The sequence below is a fragment of the Desmodus rotundus genome, chromosome 10, assembly GCF_022682495.2.
Source record: "Desmodus rotundus isolate HL8 chromosome 10, HLdesRot8A.1, whole genome shotgun sequence".
In the NCBI taxonomy this organism is placed as follows: domain Eukaryota; kingdom Metazoa; phylum Chordata; class Mammalia; order Chiroptera; family Phyllostomidae; genus Desmodus; species Desmodus rotundus.
Genome location: NC_071396.1, coordinates 16,477,182 through 16,493,650, shown reverse-complemented (window position 1 = coordinate 16,493,650; position 16,469 = coordinate 16,477,182). Strand labels below are relative to the sequence as shown.

The 16,469-nt window shown below is 43.1% G+C and overlaps 1 gene segment (V, D, J or C); it reads left to right on the top strand.

Annotated features, from left to right (window-relative positions):
• Positions 1 to 3,456: 3,456 nt before the first annotated feature.
• On the top strand, positions 3,457 to 16,122 carry LOC112306086 (immunoglobulin heavy variable 3-23-like). The segment is given in 3 exon segments: positions 3,457 to 3,594; positions 3,697 to 4,017; positions 15,926 to 16,122. Coding segments are annotated over 3 exon segments (564 nt in total).
• The last annotated feature ends 347 nt before the right edge of the window (positions 16,123 to 16,469 follow it).

Genomic DNA, 16,469 nt, shown 5'->3' with positions numbered 1-16,469 from the left:
TGGTAGGATTAGGGTTATGTGCAGGGTCCTCAGATGGGACCTTCAAACAGAGGAATCTGAGAACACCAGAGGTCTCCAAAGATCCCAAGAACTTCCAGACTCAGAAGTGCTGGCTGTGTCAGTGCATCAGGCAGCTCCAGGAAAGGGGGTCCCTGGTGGCTCATAGAGCCCTTGTTTGGAGGTTCCCTGCAGACTCACTGGGGCTTAGTAAGTTCAGTTTCTGGGCCCAGAGCACATGGTGTCCCTGTGGGAGCACCCTGAAGTCAGGGTACTGTCTTCACTTCTCAACTAGTGCCAATGAGATGTCCATGCCCTCTGAGCCCAGACAGGACCCTCCCCTGCTGGGCTCAGGCTGGGCAGCAGGGGGGGCATGGGACCCAGGAGCTCAGGGCTGCAGCCCCAGGATCAGGTGGAGAGGGGCCTGAGGAGGGGTTTCTTCTGAGGTCCTGCATCTTCCTCTCCCCATAAAAAAAAAAAAAAAATCTAAAGTACAGTTGAACATGAGGTGACTGTAAATGCCCTCTTGCAATAGAGCATTTACCAAATTATAAGGCCTGAGAACCACAGTCAATAAGGGTATTTTTATAGCTTCTTTATTTCTCAATTGTAAGGAGATGGACACTGGGATTATTTTATTAACTCACTAGGTGGAGAAATTTTCAGACACACTGACCCAGTAATACGACATTCAGGTATCAAGGCCAGACTGACCCAGGTGTCTCTGTGTCACTCAATGGTGAGTTCCCAATGAGGAGCATGTCCTGTGGGCCTTGTTTCTCAGGGGGAGGAGCTATTTCTTTACAGAGCTCAGGGTCCTGGCAGGGGGCACATATCCTCTCACAGGGATTAGGACCAGGTCCATCAGACTTCCACTGAATGTGGTCTCTGTGTCCTCCAAGTTCTTCAGGTGGAGTCAGGACTTCAGCTATGAAACATTCTGCCTCATGAATATGCAGAGGAGAGAGGTAGACTGTGTTGAATATGAGTGTGTCTGGGACCTGAGAGCATCACACACAGCCACACCCTCCCCTAGACAAGTCCTGACAGCACAGTCCCTCACTATGGACTGGAGCTGGACAGCCCTCTTACTGGTGGCAGTGGCTACAGGTAAAAGGCTCTCCAGTCTCTGGGTTTGATGAGAGGACCAAGGACAGTCAAGGACTTTTCCACAAACTCCTGTCTTCTTTCCATATATGTCCTCTCCCAGGTGCAGCTGGTGCTGTTGGGGGCTAAGGTGAGGAGACCTTAGGCCTCAGTGAATATCTTCTGGAAGGATTTTGGATGCACCTTCATCAGGCACTGGATGCACTGGGTGCAAAAAGCTCCAGGACCAGGATTTGAGTGGGTGGGGAGAATCACCCTGATGACAGTGAAAGAAAGTTCACACAGAAGTTCCAGGGCAGAGTCACCATGACTGCAGACATGTCCATGAGCACAGACTACATGGGGATGAGAAGTCTCAAAGCCAAGGACTTGACCATGCATTACTGTGTGAGAGACACAGGGTGATGACCCACATGCTGAGTGTGTCACAGACCATGAGGGGTCGGGAAGTTTGGCTGGGCAGAGTTCAAGACTTGGGGATGGGCCTCCTGATTTCCTCACACACAGTCAGGATCTGAGACCAGGACTGATGCTGCCACAAGCACATCAGAAGCTCAAGGAAGGTTTCAGGAGACCAGATGCACTGTGGGAAAGAGGCAGAGAAGATGCTGCAGAAAGGGCTCCTGTTGTTTGTTGTGATTGTGCAGGGAGCACATTTGGAGCCTTCTTGTCATCTGAAAGAAATGTTTCATTAAGGCTTCATCTGGGAATCCTTGGTCAGGGTTACCTTTGGGAATTTGGACAAGGTGATGCCTAGCAAGTTCTACTACATTCACGTATTCTGAAAATTGGAATTGTGCTTGGGGAAAAGTAAGTGCATGCAAGTAAAGGGGGAATTTCTACATTCTTGACTCTGGCCCAGCATCACACAGATGAGATTCTGGCAGCAAAGTCCAGGTTCCAGAATAGTCTGTGACATCACTGCCTTCTTTCAGCCCTCCCTCAGGGTGAGATCCTGTGGATTCTCCTCACCTGAGATCAAAGTCCTGTGGGTGCCCCTGTCTCTGGACCAGTACAGATATCATCTCACATCATGGAGCAGTGTGGGGACACCTTTGACAATGAAAGACCCACATTCAGCCTGTACTATGTTTCTGTGTCAACTGAAACAATTATCACATGCCTGCAACTGCAATCTACACATATTTTTCTTGTACATTCTGGATGTCAGAGCAAAAGTGTCAGTTCAAACCAGGTTCACTCAACATCCATGTAATTGACCACTGCATGGAGTACCTTATTCCACTTTGCACATCTGTAATATCAGTACATCAGGTTCAAGGTCAGAGAATGCCCATTATGTGTGGCCATGGTGACAAACCTCCACAGGTCACATGCAGACATGAATAGAGAGTGTGATAGAGAGGAGATGGTTCTTATGAGATTAACCATCAATGAATCAGGGGCTCCATTATACCCATTTCCCTGTTCCCTGTTCACAGCTACATTGAACATCCACGTAAACACAGATTCTAATAGAGAGCATCAGGCTGAACCTGCAATGACGAACAGTGTAACATAACATCAGATCCACCAGCTCCAGTAATGGGAAGTTATTTGAATGATTTATTCATTCTATAATCAATGGATAGAGAAAATAATGTTCTTCACATAAATTATGATTTTATTTATACCTGTTATTTTCTATTAGTGGTTTGCACCAAGGCTTACATAATCTGATTTCTAAAATTTAAACATACTTACTTCCTAATTTCTACATGAATCTTCACCTAAGCACATCTACTTATGATGGAGATTCTTCTGCATCACAAATGTGTGAACCTGGTTTTACCAGAGTCTTGAAAATGAAAAGAAAAAATGAGGCAGTGAACATGCTGCATGTTCAGCACCAAACTCCATGAAGGAAACATGTTCCAGGCAGCACTGCCTGCTTCTCTGAAGGGTTCCCACTTCTGTCTCCTAAAGAACCACACAGACTCTCCACCTTCTCCAACGCTGTATCCACGAGCTCCAGCGTCACACTCTCTCCTTAGTTCATACTCTGGTCACTTTGTGGAGGAAATGGGACAGACAGATGGAACTTCCCATGACAAGAAAAGGGACCTTCTGGAATTTTAATGCTCCCTGTGGTTGTGAGCATTGGATTTCCTTGGTGTGTTCATTACTGTGACTTTCAAAGGTATCTCTTATTTTAAATACCTCATATTTATGAAAATTTACTCTCCATGGTCATGTACACATCTCATGGACCAGTACAGGCTCAAATGTGGGGAGTAATTGGTAACAGCCATTAGATATGTCACACTCTGGGACTATGTCCATCATGTCAACATCCAGCCCCAGAGCTCCCTATATAGCAGGAAGGCATGCAAATAGGGCCCCTCTGCTCATGAAAAGTAGCCCAGCCCTGACCCTGCAGCTCTGAACCAGGAGCTTCCAGGTGTTCCTAGAGTCCTGTTAGGACAGAAGACAGACCACTAACCATGGAGTTTGGTCTCAGCTGGTTTTTCCTTGTTGCTATTTTAACAGGTAATCTATAGACAATGGGAGACACTGAGTATGTGAGTGGATATGTCTGAGATATAAAGTGGATAGGAAAGATTTTCCTGACCTGGTATCTTGTGTTTGCAGGTGTCCAGTGTGAAGTGCAGCTGGTGGAGTCTGGGGGAGGCTTGGTGAAGCCTGGGGGGTCTCTGAGACTCTCCTGCACAGCCTCTGGATTCACCTTCAGTAGCTACGCAATGCACTGGGTCCGCCAGGCTCCAGAGAAGGGGCTGGAGTGGGTCTCAGTTATTAGTGGTAATGGTGGCACCACATACTACACCAACTCTGTGAAGGGCCGATTCACCATCTCCAGAGACAATGGCAAGAATGAGCTCTACCTGCACATGAACAACCTGAAAACTGAAGACACGGCCATGTATTACTGTGCTAGTAACACAGTGGGGGGAAGTCAGTGTGAGCCCAGACACAAACCTCTGTGAAGGAGACTGGGCTGGGCTGCAGGGCATGCTCTGGACACCAGGGTGTGCTCAGGGCACACTGAGTGCTGGGTTAGGTTCAGGAGCAGCTGCAAATGCACATTAACTGTTGGTTTCCTGGCAGGTGTGGGGTTAATTCTGCACACAGTTTCTCTCAGGAAGCCTCACCTCCTTCATGATTCTGGGCTGACATCTTAACTATGTGAATTGCAGAGGCTTACTGTAAGAGGAGGAAACCATTTTCACATGCACATGAGGCAGAATGTCACTACATTTGCTTACTTTTATCCTAATGAATCATCATTGAATCATCATATCTTCATGATCCACATCAGATAAATCCAACCTGAGATTCTGCTGGACCCAACAGTGCAGCCCAGCCCCACACAGCTCAGAGCCCAAGCCGGCCAGCAACAGACATACGCATGCTGAACAGTGGGTGAAGAGGCATATGAGCCCAATTGCAGAGGAAAAGTGCCCTGAGGGAGACAGTATTGACTTGACTCCATGTTCATGACAACCAATAGCATTTGACATCATGGAGACGTAGAGCGACCCCCACCCTAACTTGGTACAGGTGTCCAGGATGATGATATCACACACAAAGAGGGACTATGAAATAGTTTGTCACTTCATTGTGGAGTCTGTTGAGAGCAGAGCAGACTTTTCAGCAAGTCAGGAATGGCTGGTCCACGCCACGTAAAGAGCCTGGTTCTGGTTCTTATTGTTCATCCGTGACAAGGTTGAAGAGGGTCCTGCTCACCAGACAGGTTTGTGAGGTTTTAATCTCCCACGTGCATGGAACTAGAGAGAATCACCACTTTCTCTACAGATTTCCCACTGTGCACAAGAGGAGAGAGAGGGATGAATCTTAACATGCCAGTATCCAACATGAAAAATTAGGTCTTTACTTCTTATTCCATCGCACTCCTGGGAATCACGAGTGAGAACATGAAGCAAACAACCATTATGGGTAGAAAATAAACTTAGCTCCCTGAAAATGATAATAATGGTTAGCAACAAGAGGAAATAATAATAAATTATATGGGCACAAATTATATGGGCTCAAAGTCTAGGCTGGGGTCTGTTCACTCTACAAAGTATTCAGCTTGCTCTGAAGGACTTGCATCCCTTTTCTGCTTCCAAAGATGAGAAGTTTCCACAGGGCTGTAGGGATCCTCAGTTTGGGGAGGTCTGCTGGAGTAACCTAACAACTGGACAGAAACATGATTTAATTCCTTTGGTGTTCCTATGGGTGACTGTGTCAATCAAAATCTCACACATTAAAATTTGAGACTCATGTTATGGTGTTAGACTGTGTGGCCTTAGGACAAGGGTTTGTCCCAGGGTGGAGCTCTGATGAGTGGAATCAGGGCCTTCATGAGAGGACTGAGGAAGCTGCCTTGCCCCATCTATCCTCTCAGATTAGAGTGAACAGCCATCTAGGAAGTGGATTCTCACCAGTCATCAAAATGGTTGGCATCTATTCTTGCATTTTTCACAACCAGATCTGTGAGAAATATATTTCTTTTGTCGGCCAATGTCCTAGGCCACAGGATTTTGTTGCAGCAACCAGAATGTTTTAGGACAGTAGTGTAATATGACCGCATAGGTTAACTATCTAGAGTTTCACTGCTGTTTGTGTTGTAAAAGGTACACCATGGGTGTTCTTCCAGTGATGCTCCAGGGCAGTTTTCTCTCTCATTTTTTTCCACAGATACAATGTTTGGGTTGGACATAATGGGAGGCTCCTAAACAGATGTAGCAGCAAGGCAGCATTAGAAGTGAGTTTAATCCATGCACTCTTTCAGTATTTACCACACCAGCATAGAGTCAGGTCCAGGTTGCCCTGGAGGTGAAATCCATTGTTATCCCAGTCACCGTGTAACAGAGATATTACTGATGTGCGCTTGGAGGCGTGGACATGGACACCACTCAGGAGAAGCATTGGCCAAGGGTGTTAAAGGGCTCGCTTAAGTTTGATCATTTTAACTAATCATGTCATGTTTTCAAACTTCCCAGATATTATATATAATAATGACTGTGTGGCATTTGGATCATAGTATCCCCTTACATATTAATGGTTTTGTGTGGCGTGCACATCAGTCACTTGAGGTGACAGTTGGTAAATCATTGGGGGCAGAAAGGGAGCAGGCTGAGTACAGGGGGTGTCCAGGGCAGTTAAAACACTCTCCATGTGTTTGTCCCTTCTTCCTACTCCCTTTCTCCACAATGATGGACTCTCAGTCCACAGATGTACAATGGGCAAGGATTCTATCTTGAAAGCATACAGAGCAGACCTTGCAGTGCCCACCGCCCTCAGACCCGGGAGGCTGATGATGGGAATGAACTTCACTCTGTGTGTCGACACTTGGACAAGGTCACACAGGGAATTTATTCTGAGCTGAATAGCATGAAACGCTTGCATGTGCAATGTCTCTCTAAAATAAATTCTGTTAAACTGACCAAAGGTAGAAAATAGCAACAACAGTTCCACAGGACATGGACTAACCACCCTCTTGTAAATGTCTTCACTATCACATCAACTATGCTTGTGCCTCTGAGTTGACTGGGGACCCTCATCCACTCACTTTACTTGTTTGTCCATAAGGGGAGGAGTAAATGCAAATGGGGTGCTCCATGTGCTGATAAATGAAGCCCCACTACTGTCCCTGAACCTTAGGGAGAGCATCCCTAGCTCCCAAGTTCTGCAGTTTGCACTCACTTCAGCAGTTAACACAGAGGAAGCACCATGAAGGTTTTTTTTTTTGAAGAAAGTAAAAATAAAAAAATGTTAATTTACTGCAGAATATTTTATGACCACTGATATATAAATATTTATTACAAATCTTCAAAAGAAGTATATTTATGTGAGTTTTTCTAATATTATTTTTTTCTTTTTATTGTTAGTCAGTTACAATTGTCTGCATTTTCTCCCCATCGCTCCACGAACCCTGAAACACCAGCCCAAAAGAGCCTATGCACCCCAATGTTCATAGCAGCACAATTTACAATAGCCAAGTACTGGAAGCAACCTAAGTGCTCATCAGCAAATGAGTGGATCAAAAAACTATAGTACATTTAGCACGATGAAGTTTGAGCTGCCCTGGGCACTGGCTGACATGCTTTTACATGTAACATTGTGAATAAAGTGGGGCTTGAGTGTGTGTGTGTGTGTGTGTGTGTGTGTGTGTGTGTACTCCTAATGAGAGACTCTTGTCTACAGGTGTTTGATGTGAGGTGCAGCAGCTAGGGTCTGAGGGGGACCTGAGACAGCCTGCAGGACTCGAAACTCTACTGCAAACGCTCTGGATTCAGTTTCAGATACTATTATATAACCTGGATGGGCCAGCCTCCAGGAAGGAGACTGGAGTCCACAGGTGTTATGAGAAACAAAGGTTACACTTGCACAGCAGAATACACTGCATCTGTGAAAGTCAGTTTTGCCATCTCAAGTGATTATTTCAAAAGTACTGCTTATCTACCCCAAAGCAAGGGACATAAAGGAAAAAGTAAACAAATGGGACCTCATGAAATTAAAAAAGCTTCTGCATGGCTAAAGAAAACTGCATTAAAATGAAAAGACAACCAACAATAGGGGAAAGCATATTTGCCAATGATACCTCAAACAAGGGTTTGATATCAAACATATGTAAAGAACTCATAAAATTCCACTCTAAGAAGACAAAAAACCCAATCAGACAATGGACAAAAGTGTTGAACAGACACTTCCATAAAGAGGACATACTGAGGGTCCACAGACATATGAAAAGATGCTCAGCATCACTGACCATTAAAGAGATGCAAATTAAAACCACATTGAGATACCATTTCACACTGGTCAGAATGGTCATCATTAACAAATCAAGAAACAAGTTTTGGAGAGGATGTAGAGAAAAGGGAACCCTAGTGCACTGTTGGTGGGAATGCAGACTGGTTCAGCCACTGCAGAAAACAGTATGGGATTTCTTCAGAAAACTAAAAATGGAACTTCCTTTTAATCCCAGCAATTCCACTGCTGGGATTATATCCTAAGAACGCTGAATCACTAATCCAAAGGAACCTATGCAACCCAATGTTCACAGCAGCACAAATTACAATAGCCAAGCACTGGAAGCAACCTAAGTGCCCATCAGTAAATGAGCGGATCAAAAAACTATGGTACATTTTTATAAATGTTTATTGGTATTCAATTACAGTAGTATGCCTTTTCTCCTCATCCCTCCACCCCACCCCAGCTGAACCCACCTCCCTCCCCTACCTCCACCCTCCCCCTTGATTTTGTCCATGTGTCCTTTATAGTAGTTCCTGTAATCCCCTATCTTCACTGTCCCCTCCCCACTCCCCGCTGACAATTGTTAGATTGTTTTTAATTTCAATGTCTCTGATTATATTTTGTTTCCTTTTTTCTTCTGTTGATTATGTTTCAGTTATAGGTGAGATCATATGACATTTGTCCCTTACCGCCTGGCTTATTTCACTTAGCATAATGCTCTCCAGTTCCATCCATGCTGTTGCAAAGGGTATAAGCTCCTTCTTTCTCTCTGCTGCGTAAAATTCCATTGTGTAAATATACCATAGGTTTTGGATCCACTCATTTGCTGATGGGCACTTAGGTTGCTTCCAGTACTTGGGTACTGTAAATTGTGCTGCTATGAACATTGGAGTGCATAGGTTTTTTGGATTGGTGTTTCAGGGTTCTTAGGGTATAATCCCAGCAGTGGAATTGCTGGGTCAAAGGGCACTTCCATTTTTAGTTTTCTGAGGAAATTCCATACTGTTTTCCACAATGGCCTCACCAGTCTGCATTCCCACCAACAATGCACTAGGGTTTCCCTTTTCTCCACATCCTCTCCAACATTTGTTTGTTGATTTGTTTATGCTGGCCACTCTGACTGGTGTGAGATGGTAGCTCATTGGGGTTTTAATTTGCATCTCTCTGATGGCTAGTGATGCTGAGCATCTTTTTGTATGTCTCTGGGCCCTCTGTATGTCTTCCTTGGAGAAATGTCTGTTCAAGTCCTTTGCCTATTTTTCAATTGGGTTGGTTGTCTTCCTGGAGTGCAGTCGTGTGAGCTCTTTATATATTTTGGAGATCAGGCCCTTGTCTGAGGTATCATTGGCAAATATGTTTTCCAATACTGTTGGTTCTCTTTGTATTTTAATGCTATTTTCTTTAGCCATGCAGAAGCTTTTTATTTTGACGAGGTCCCATTTGTTTATTCTTTCCTTTATGTCCCTTGTTTTAGGGGACATGTCTGTGAGGATGTTGCTGAGTGGAATGTCTGAGATTTTCCTGCCAATGTTTTCCTCGAGGACTTTTATGGTGTTGCAACTTATATTTAAGTCTTCATCCATCTTGAATTTATTTTTGTGTATAGCGTAAGTTGGTGATTGAGTTTCATTTTTTTGCACATAGCTGTCCAGATCTCCCAACACCATCTGTTGAAGAGGCTGTTTTTGCTGCATTTTATGCTCCTGTCTCCTTTGTCAAATATTAATTGACCATAAAGACTTGAGTTTATTTCTGGGCTCTCTGTTCTGTTCCATTGGTCTATGTGCCTGTTTTTATGCCAGTACCAGGCTGTTTTGATTACAGTGGCCTTGTAATACAGTTTGATATCAGGTATTGTGATCCCTCGTGCTTTGTTCTTCTTTCTCAAAATTGGTGCAGCTATTTGGGGTCGTTTATGGTTCCATATAAATTTCTGAAATGTTTGTTCTATATCTGTGAAATATGTCATGGGTACTCTAATAGGGATTGCATTGAATCTATAAATTGCTCTGGGTAGTATGGACATTTCGATGATGTTAATTCTTCCAATCCATGAGCATGGTACATGCTTCCATTTGTTTGTGTCTTCCTTAATTTCTTTCTTCACTGTTGTGTAGTTTTCTGAGTACAGGTCTTTTACCTCCTTGTTAGGTTGATTCCTAGGTACTTTATTCTTCCTGTCGCTATATCAAATGGGATTTTTTTCCTGATTCCTGTTTCTGCAGTTTCGTTGTTGGTATACAGGAATGCCTTTGATTTCTGAGTTTTGACTTTGTATCCAGCTGTTTTGCCAAATTCATTTATTAGGTCGAGTAGTTTTTTGGTGGAGTCTATAGGATTTTCCATGTACACTATCATGTCATCTGCAAACAGTGACAGTTTCATTTCCTCCTTTACAACTTGGATGCATTTTATTTCTTTTTCTTGTCTGATTGCTGTGGCTTAGACTTCCAATACTATGTTGAATAGGAGTGGTGAGAGAGGGCATCCTTGTCTTGTTCCTGATCTTAGTGGGAAAGCTCTAAGTTTTTGTCCATTGAGTATGATGTTGGCTATAGGTCTCTCATATATGGTCTTTATTATGTTGATGAATGCTCCCTCTATTCCCACTTTGCTGAGTGTTTTTATCATAAATGGGTGCTGTATCTTATCAAATGCTTTTCCTGCATCTATTGATATGATCATGTGGTTTTTGTCTTTGCTCTTGTTTATGCGATATATTATGTTTATTGATTTGCGAATGTTGTACCATCCTTGCATCCCTGGGATGAATCCCACTTGGTCATGGTGTATGATCTTTTCAATGTATTGCTGGATGTGGCTTGCCAGTATTTTGTTGAGAATTTTAGCGTCTATGTTCATCAGCGATATAGGCCTGAAGTTTTCTTTCTTCATTGTGTCTTTATCTGGTTTGGGGACTAGGATGATGCTGGCTTCATAAAAAGAGTTTGGAAGTCTTCCATCAGTTTGGATTTTTTTGAATAGTCTCTGGAGGGTAGGGGTTAGCTCTTCCTTATAGGCTTTGTAGAATTCTCCTGTGAAACCATCTGGTCCAGGGCTTTTGTGTGTTGGGAGTTTTTTGATGATTGCTTCAATTTTGTCTGCTGTTTTTGGTCTGTTCAGGTTTTCTGCTTCTTCTTCATCCAGTTTTGGAAGATTATATTTTTCTAGAAATGTTTCCATTTCACCTATGTTTTCAAATTTCTTGGCATACAGTTCTTCGTAGTAATTTCTTACAATCCTTTGCATTTCTGTGGTATCAGTTGTATTCTCTCCTCTTTCATTTCTAATTGTGTTTATTTGGATCCCCTCTCTTTTTTTCTTCATGAGCCTACTTAAAGGCTTGTCGATTTTGTTTATCTTTTCAAAGAACCTGCTCCTGGATACATGGATCCTTACAATTGTGCTGTTAGTCTCTATGTCATTTAAGTCTGCTCTGATCTTGGTTATTTCCTTCCTTCTGCTTGCTCTGGGCTGTTTTTGTTGTTGTTCCTTGAGTTCCTGTAGGCATAGGTTAGTTTGTTTTTTTGTTTGAAATGTTTGTATCTTTTTTAAGGTATGCCTCTATTGCTATAAACTTCCCTCTCAGGACTGACTTTGCTGTTTTCTATAGGTTTTAGGTTGTTGTGAGTTCATTTTCATTTGTTTCCAGAAAGTTTTTGATTTCTTCCCTAATCTTGTTCTTGACCCATTCATTGTTTAATAGCATGCTATTCAGTCTTCATGATTTTGAGTGTTTTGGGTTTTTTCCTTTGGGGTTGGTTTCTAGTTTCAGTCCCTTGTGGTCAGAGAAAATGCTTGATATGATTTCAATTTTCTTGAATTTGTTGAGCCTTGCTTTGTGTCCTATCATGTCGTCTATCTTTGAAAAAGTTCCATGTACACTTGAAAAGAATGTGTATTTTCCTTCTTTGGGATGAAAAGCTCTATAAATATCAGTTAAGTCCATTTCATCTAACGTATTGTTAAGTTACACAATATCCTTCTTGATATTTTGCTTGGAAGACCTGTCCATTTTTGACAGTGGAGTATTAAAGACCCCTACTATAATTGTGTTGCTGTCAATATCTTTCTCGAAGTCCTCCAAGATTTTCTTTATGTATTTGGGTGCTCCTATGTTGGGTGTGTATATATTTACAATGTTTATGTATTCTTGGTGGATTCTTCCTTTGAGTATTATGAAGTGACCTTCTGGGTCTCTCTTTATGGCCCTTCTTTGGAATTCTATTTTGTCTGATATGAGTATTGCTGCTCCACCCCTTTTTTTCCTGTCCATTTGCTTGGAAAATTTGTTTCCAACCATTCACTTTCACTCTGTGTAGGTCTTTTGTCCTGAGATGGGTCTCTTGTAGGCAGTATATATGTGGGTCCTGTTTTCTTATCCCTTCAGCTATTCTATGTCTTTTGATTGGAGCATTTAATCCATTTACGTTTATGGTTATTATTGATAGGTAGCTATTCATTGCCATTTTTTCCTACCTGTGTTCCTCTCTCTTTCTCTTTTCTTTCCTTTCCTTAAAGCAGTCCCTTTAGCATCTCTTGCAGAGCTGGTTTGGTGGAAGTGTATTCTTTTAGATTTCTTTTGTCTGGGAAACTCTTTCTTTGGCCTTCTATCTTGATTGAGAACCTTGCTGGGTAAAGTAGTCTTGTTTGCAGGCCTCTGTTTCTCATTAGTTAGAATATTTTTTTCCATTCAATTCTAGCTTGAAGCGTTTCCATTGAAAAGTCAGTTGCCAACCTTATTGGGGCTCCGTAGTATGTTACTTCCTGTTCCTCCCTTGTTGCCTTTAAGATACTCTCTTTGTCTTGTAACTTTGCCATTTTAATTATGATGTGTCTTGCAGTGGGACTCTTTGGGTTCCTCTTGCTTGGGACTCTGTGTTTCCTGGATTTGTGTGACTTTCTCTCATCAGATTAGGGAAATTTTCCATCATTACTTTTTCAAACAGGTTTTCTATCCCTTGCTCTTCTTCTTCTCCATCTGGTATTCCTATTATACAGATATTATTACATTTCATGTTGTCCTGCATTTCCCTTAACCCGTCTTCATTTTTTCTGAGCCTCTTTTCATTTTCTTGCTCTTTGTGGGTGTTTTTTTCTACTTTGTCCTCCAGCTCTCTGATCCGATCCTCTGCTTCATCAAGTCTGCTTTTCATTCCTTCTACTGTGTTCTTCAGTTCAGAAATTGTATTCTTCATTTCCTCTTGGCCCTTGTTGATAGTTTCTATTTCCTTTTTCCTTTTGATATAGTTTGCAGTGAGTTCATTGTAATTTCCCTGTAGTTTCTGGTAGTTCTCTGTGAGCTCAATGAGCTTCCTGATAACCATTGCTTTGAACTCAGTATCTGATAGTTGACTTGCGTGTATTTCATTTAGCATTCTTTCTGAGGCTTCCTCCTTTCCTTTCATTTGGGGATTGTTTCTTTGTCCTCCCATTGTTTGTGTGTCTCTTCTTGTTAGCCTCTGCTTCTTAAATTGATCTGTTCTGACTCCCTGGGTTTATGGTATGAATTTCTATGGTAGAATGCCAGTGGGATTCAGTGATGCCGTCTCCTTAATCTCCTGTGCTCACTGGTCTTCAACTGACTTTTATGGGTCTAACGGTCTAACTCTAATCTTTTTAGTGCTTCAGGTTTTATTGTCTCATCTGTGGGAAAAAGAGAAAGAAGGGGAAAAAAGGGGGGAGGAGGGAAGGAGGGGAAAAGGGAATAGAAAAGGAATGGAGGGAAGGAAGAAAGGAAGGAAGGAGGAAGGAACAAGAAGAGATCGGAGGAAAGATAAGGAATTTTAACAAAAATTAAAAAAAATAAAAGAAGGCAGGAAGAAGGAATAAAAAAGGTAAAGGATGGAAGAAAGAAGGAATAAAAAAAGAAAGAAGGACAAAAAGGAAGAAGTAATTTAGGGGGAAAGGAGGAGAAAAGAAAAAAAAAGTCTTCTGCTGGCTTTAAATCGGTCAGGTTAGTTCTGCTGTTCTTCTTGTCTGTGAAACTGGAGCTGGTGGTTGGGAGGATTGGTTTCACTTTTCTCCCTTCCTGAGCCACACTCTTCGCTGTTGTTCAGCCTCCAGTCCAGTTCCTCAGGGTCCTTCTGCTCCCCACTAGGCCTTTAGTTCACCAGTTGTGCTGTCCTTGAGTTGCACCAACTAGGGGCAACTCACACTCCACCTTCTTGCTCTTTGCTGTCTTAGATGCTAGGGGCTCTTGATGCTCCTACAGGGTAGTTCAGCCCCATATAGGTCAAATCTTTCCAGGGAATGCAGTCTCCCCTAGCCCTGCAGCTCCCCTCTGCTGGGCATTCTGCCTTCCTCCTAGAGAGCCAGTAGGCCCTGCAGGGCTCTGTGCACAGGAACTAGGTAGGAGTTGTTCAGAACCAGTGCTTTTAGGTGTGGTTGCCTGGTGGCAGCCAGGCCGTTTATTGGGTTGCACAGGCGATCTGCGGCTTTGGGCCTGTGCGTGGGGCAGCCAGCCACTGATCTGGCTGCGCACCCACCTGAGGTTCAGGTGTGGGCGCCCAGTCCATTAATCTGGGTGCGCACCAGCTGGACTTCAGGTGAGCTCTGGGGCTGCTTATCCCACATTCACAGTCCAGGGACTGAGGGGTGGGGAAAACTATGGTACATTTACGCAATGGAATACTATGCAGCAGAAAGAAAGAAGGAGCTCCTACCTTTTGCAACAGCATGGATGGAACCGGAGAGAATTGTGCTAAGTGAAATAAGCCAGGAAGTGACAGACAAATACCATATGATCTCACCTTTAACTGTAACCTGATCAACACAAGAATAAGCAAACAAAATAAAACCTGAGACATTGAAATTAAGAACAATCTGATAGTCACCAGAGGGGAGGTAAGAAGGGATAGTGGGGGGGGGGTGGAAGATGGCATTCAGGAAATACTATAAAAGATACATGGAGAAAACCAGGGTGGGGTGGAATCAAGGGAGAGAGGTTGGTTTGGTGAGGGTGAGGGGAGTGACGGGTGGGAAATGCAGACAACTGTAATTGAACAACAATAAAATAATTTAAATTACAGAAAGCACTGTTTATCTACAGATGAACAGCTAGAAAGCTGAGGACACAGCCCTGTATTACTGCATGAGACACACAGAAAGGGAAACCCAGTGTGAGACAACACTTACAACTTCCAGCAGGAGGGGCTGTGACCATCGATGGGCACTCAGCATCTCTGAATAGTGACAACCTCAGGAGCCGTTGCAGGTGGAGGGTTGGGCTGATTTCCTGTGTGGTTTCCTGTGTGGTTTCCTCTTCCTATAACAGTTTCCCTCAGGCAAGCTCTCTGGATTCCTGATTCTGGGCTTACATCTGAATTCTCTGAGTTAGAAATATTTATTGTAAAGACAGATGACTTTCCCTTATGGACAAGAAGCAGAGTCTTTTTGAGACAGCCTTGTGTCCAATTCCAGTTAATAATCAAACCTTCTGACCCTTGTACTTGAATATAACCAGAGGCTTTACTGGACCCAACAGTGTGGCACAGCCCTGCACAGCTCAGTTTCCAAGCTGGCCAGCTGCAGGACACATGCCTGCTGGGTAGCAGTCACCAGAGCATATGGACCCAACACCAGGGAACAAAGATGCCTAGTGGTGATGGTCATCAACTTGGCATCTTGCTCACAGCACCAGGTGCAGCTTACATCACAAAGAAGCAGATGGACCCACAAAGTTTGGTGTGGATGTCCAGGCTGATGACAAAATCACACCAAAGAGACATGGAACGTTTAACACACACATAATTGAAACCTCTGGGAAGAACAGGAAGAGCACTTCACTAAGGTAAACATGCTTTGCTGGAGCCAGGAAAAGAGACTGGCTGAGGGTTTTTATTTTGTCAAGGTGTGTGGGAGGGGAATCTGCTTGCAGGGTCTTGTGTGGTTTCAGTCTCCCAATGACATCTAAAGAGTGGATGCAGACTCTTATAAGATTTCCTGTGTGGGGTGGATGAAGAAGGGGTAGGAATAAAATTTCAGTTGACAAGTCAAATATGAAGCAATATAAGTTGTGACTACCTATTTCACTTAATAACCATAAAAATGAGCAAACCATGAGATAAATGTCATTATGTGTGAACAACATTCTTGTGTACAGAAAATGAAAGGAAGAGTGATTACAAAAAAGCAATTTATATTGGTGATGGTGGTGACGATGATGATGGTGATTATGATTATGATGATAATGGTGATGGCAATGATTATGATGGTTATCTTCATGATGATGGTGTGATGGTAATGAAGACAATGGTTATGGTGATAATGAGGATGGGGGTGATGACGAACTTGGATTGAGTCGATTGTCTTGCTTCAATGAAACGATGTTTATCTGGACACACCACCACCATGGCTCCTCCAGTCACAGAGAAAATTCACAGAGCTGTTGGGACGTCTGGCATACCTTTATTCCAGGGTGGGACAACCCACACACATCGCAAGTCACGTTTTGTGCTGCAGAAAGTCCAGACTCCCATATACAGTAAATGCACACAAAGTCAGCAGGGTGCCAAAATATATAACAAAGCACATTTCTGCACATGTGGGCCCATTCTCAAGGTTATATGAATGCTGCTAAGTCAAAATTGCCTGCACATCTGGGTGAAGGAGCCTGACAGACTCCATTTTCCCTACACCAAGAGTAA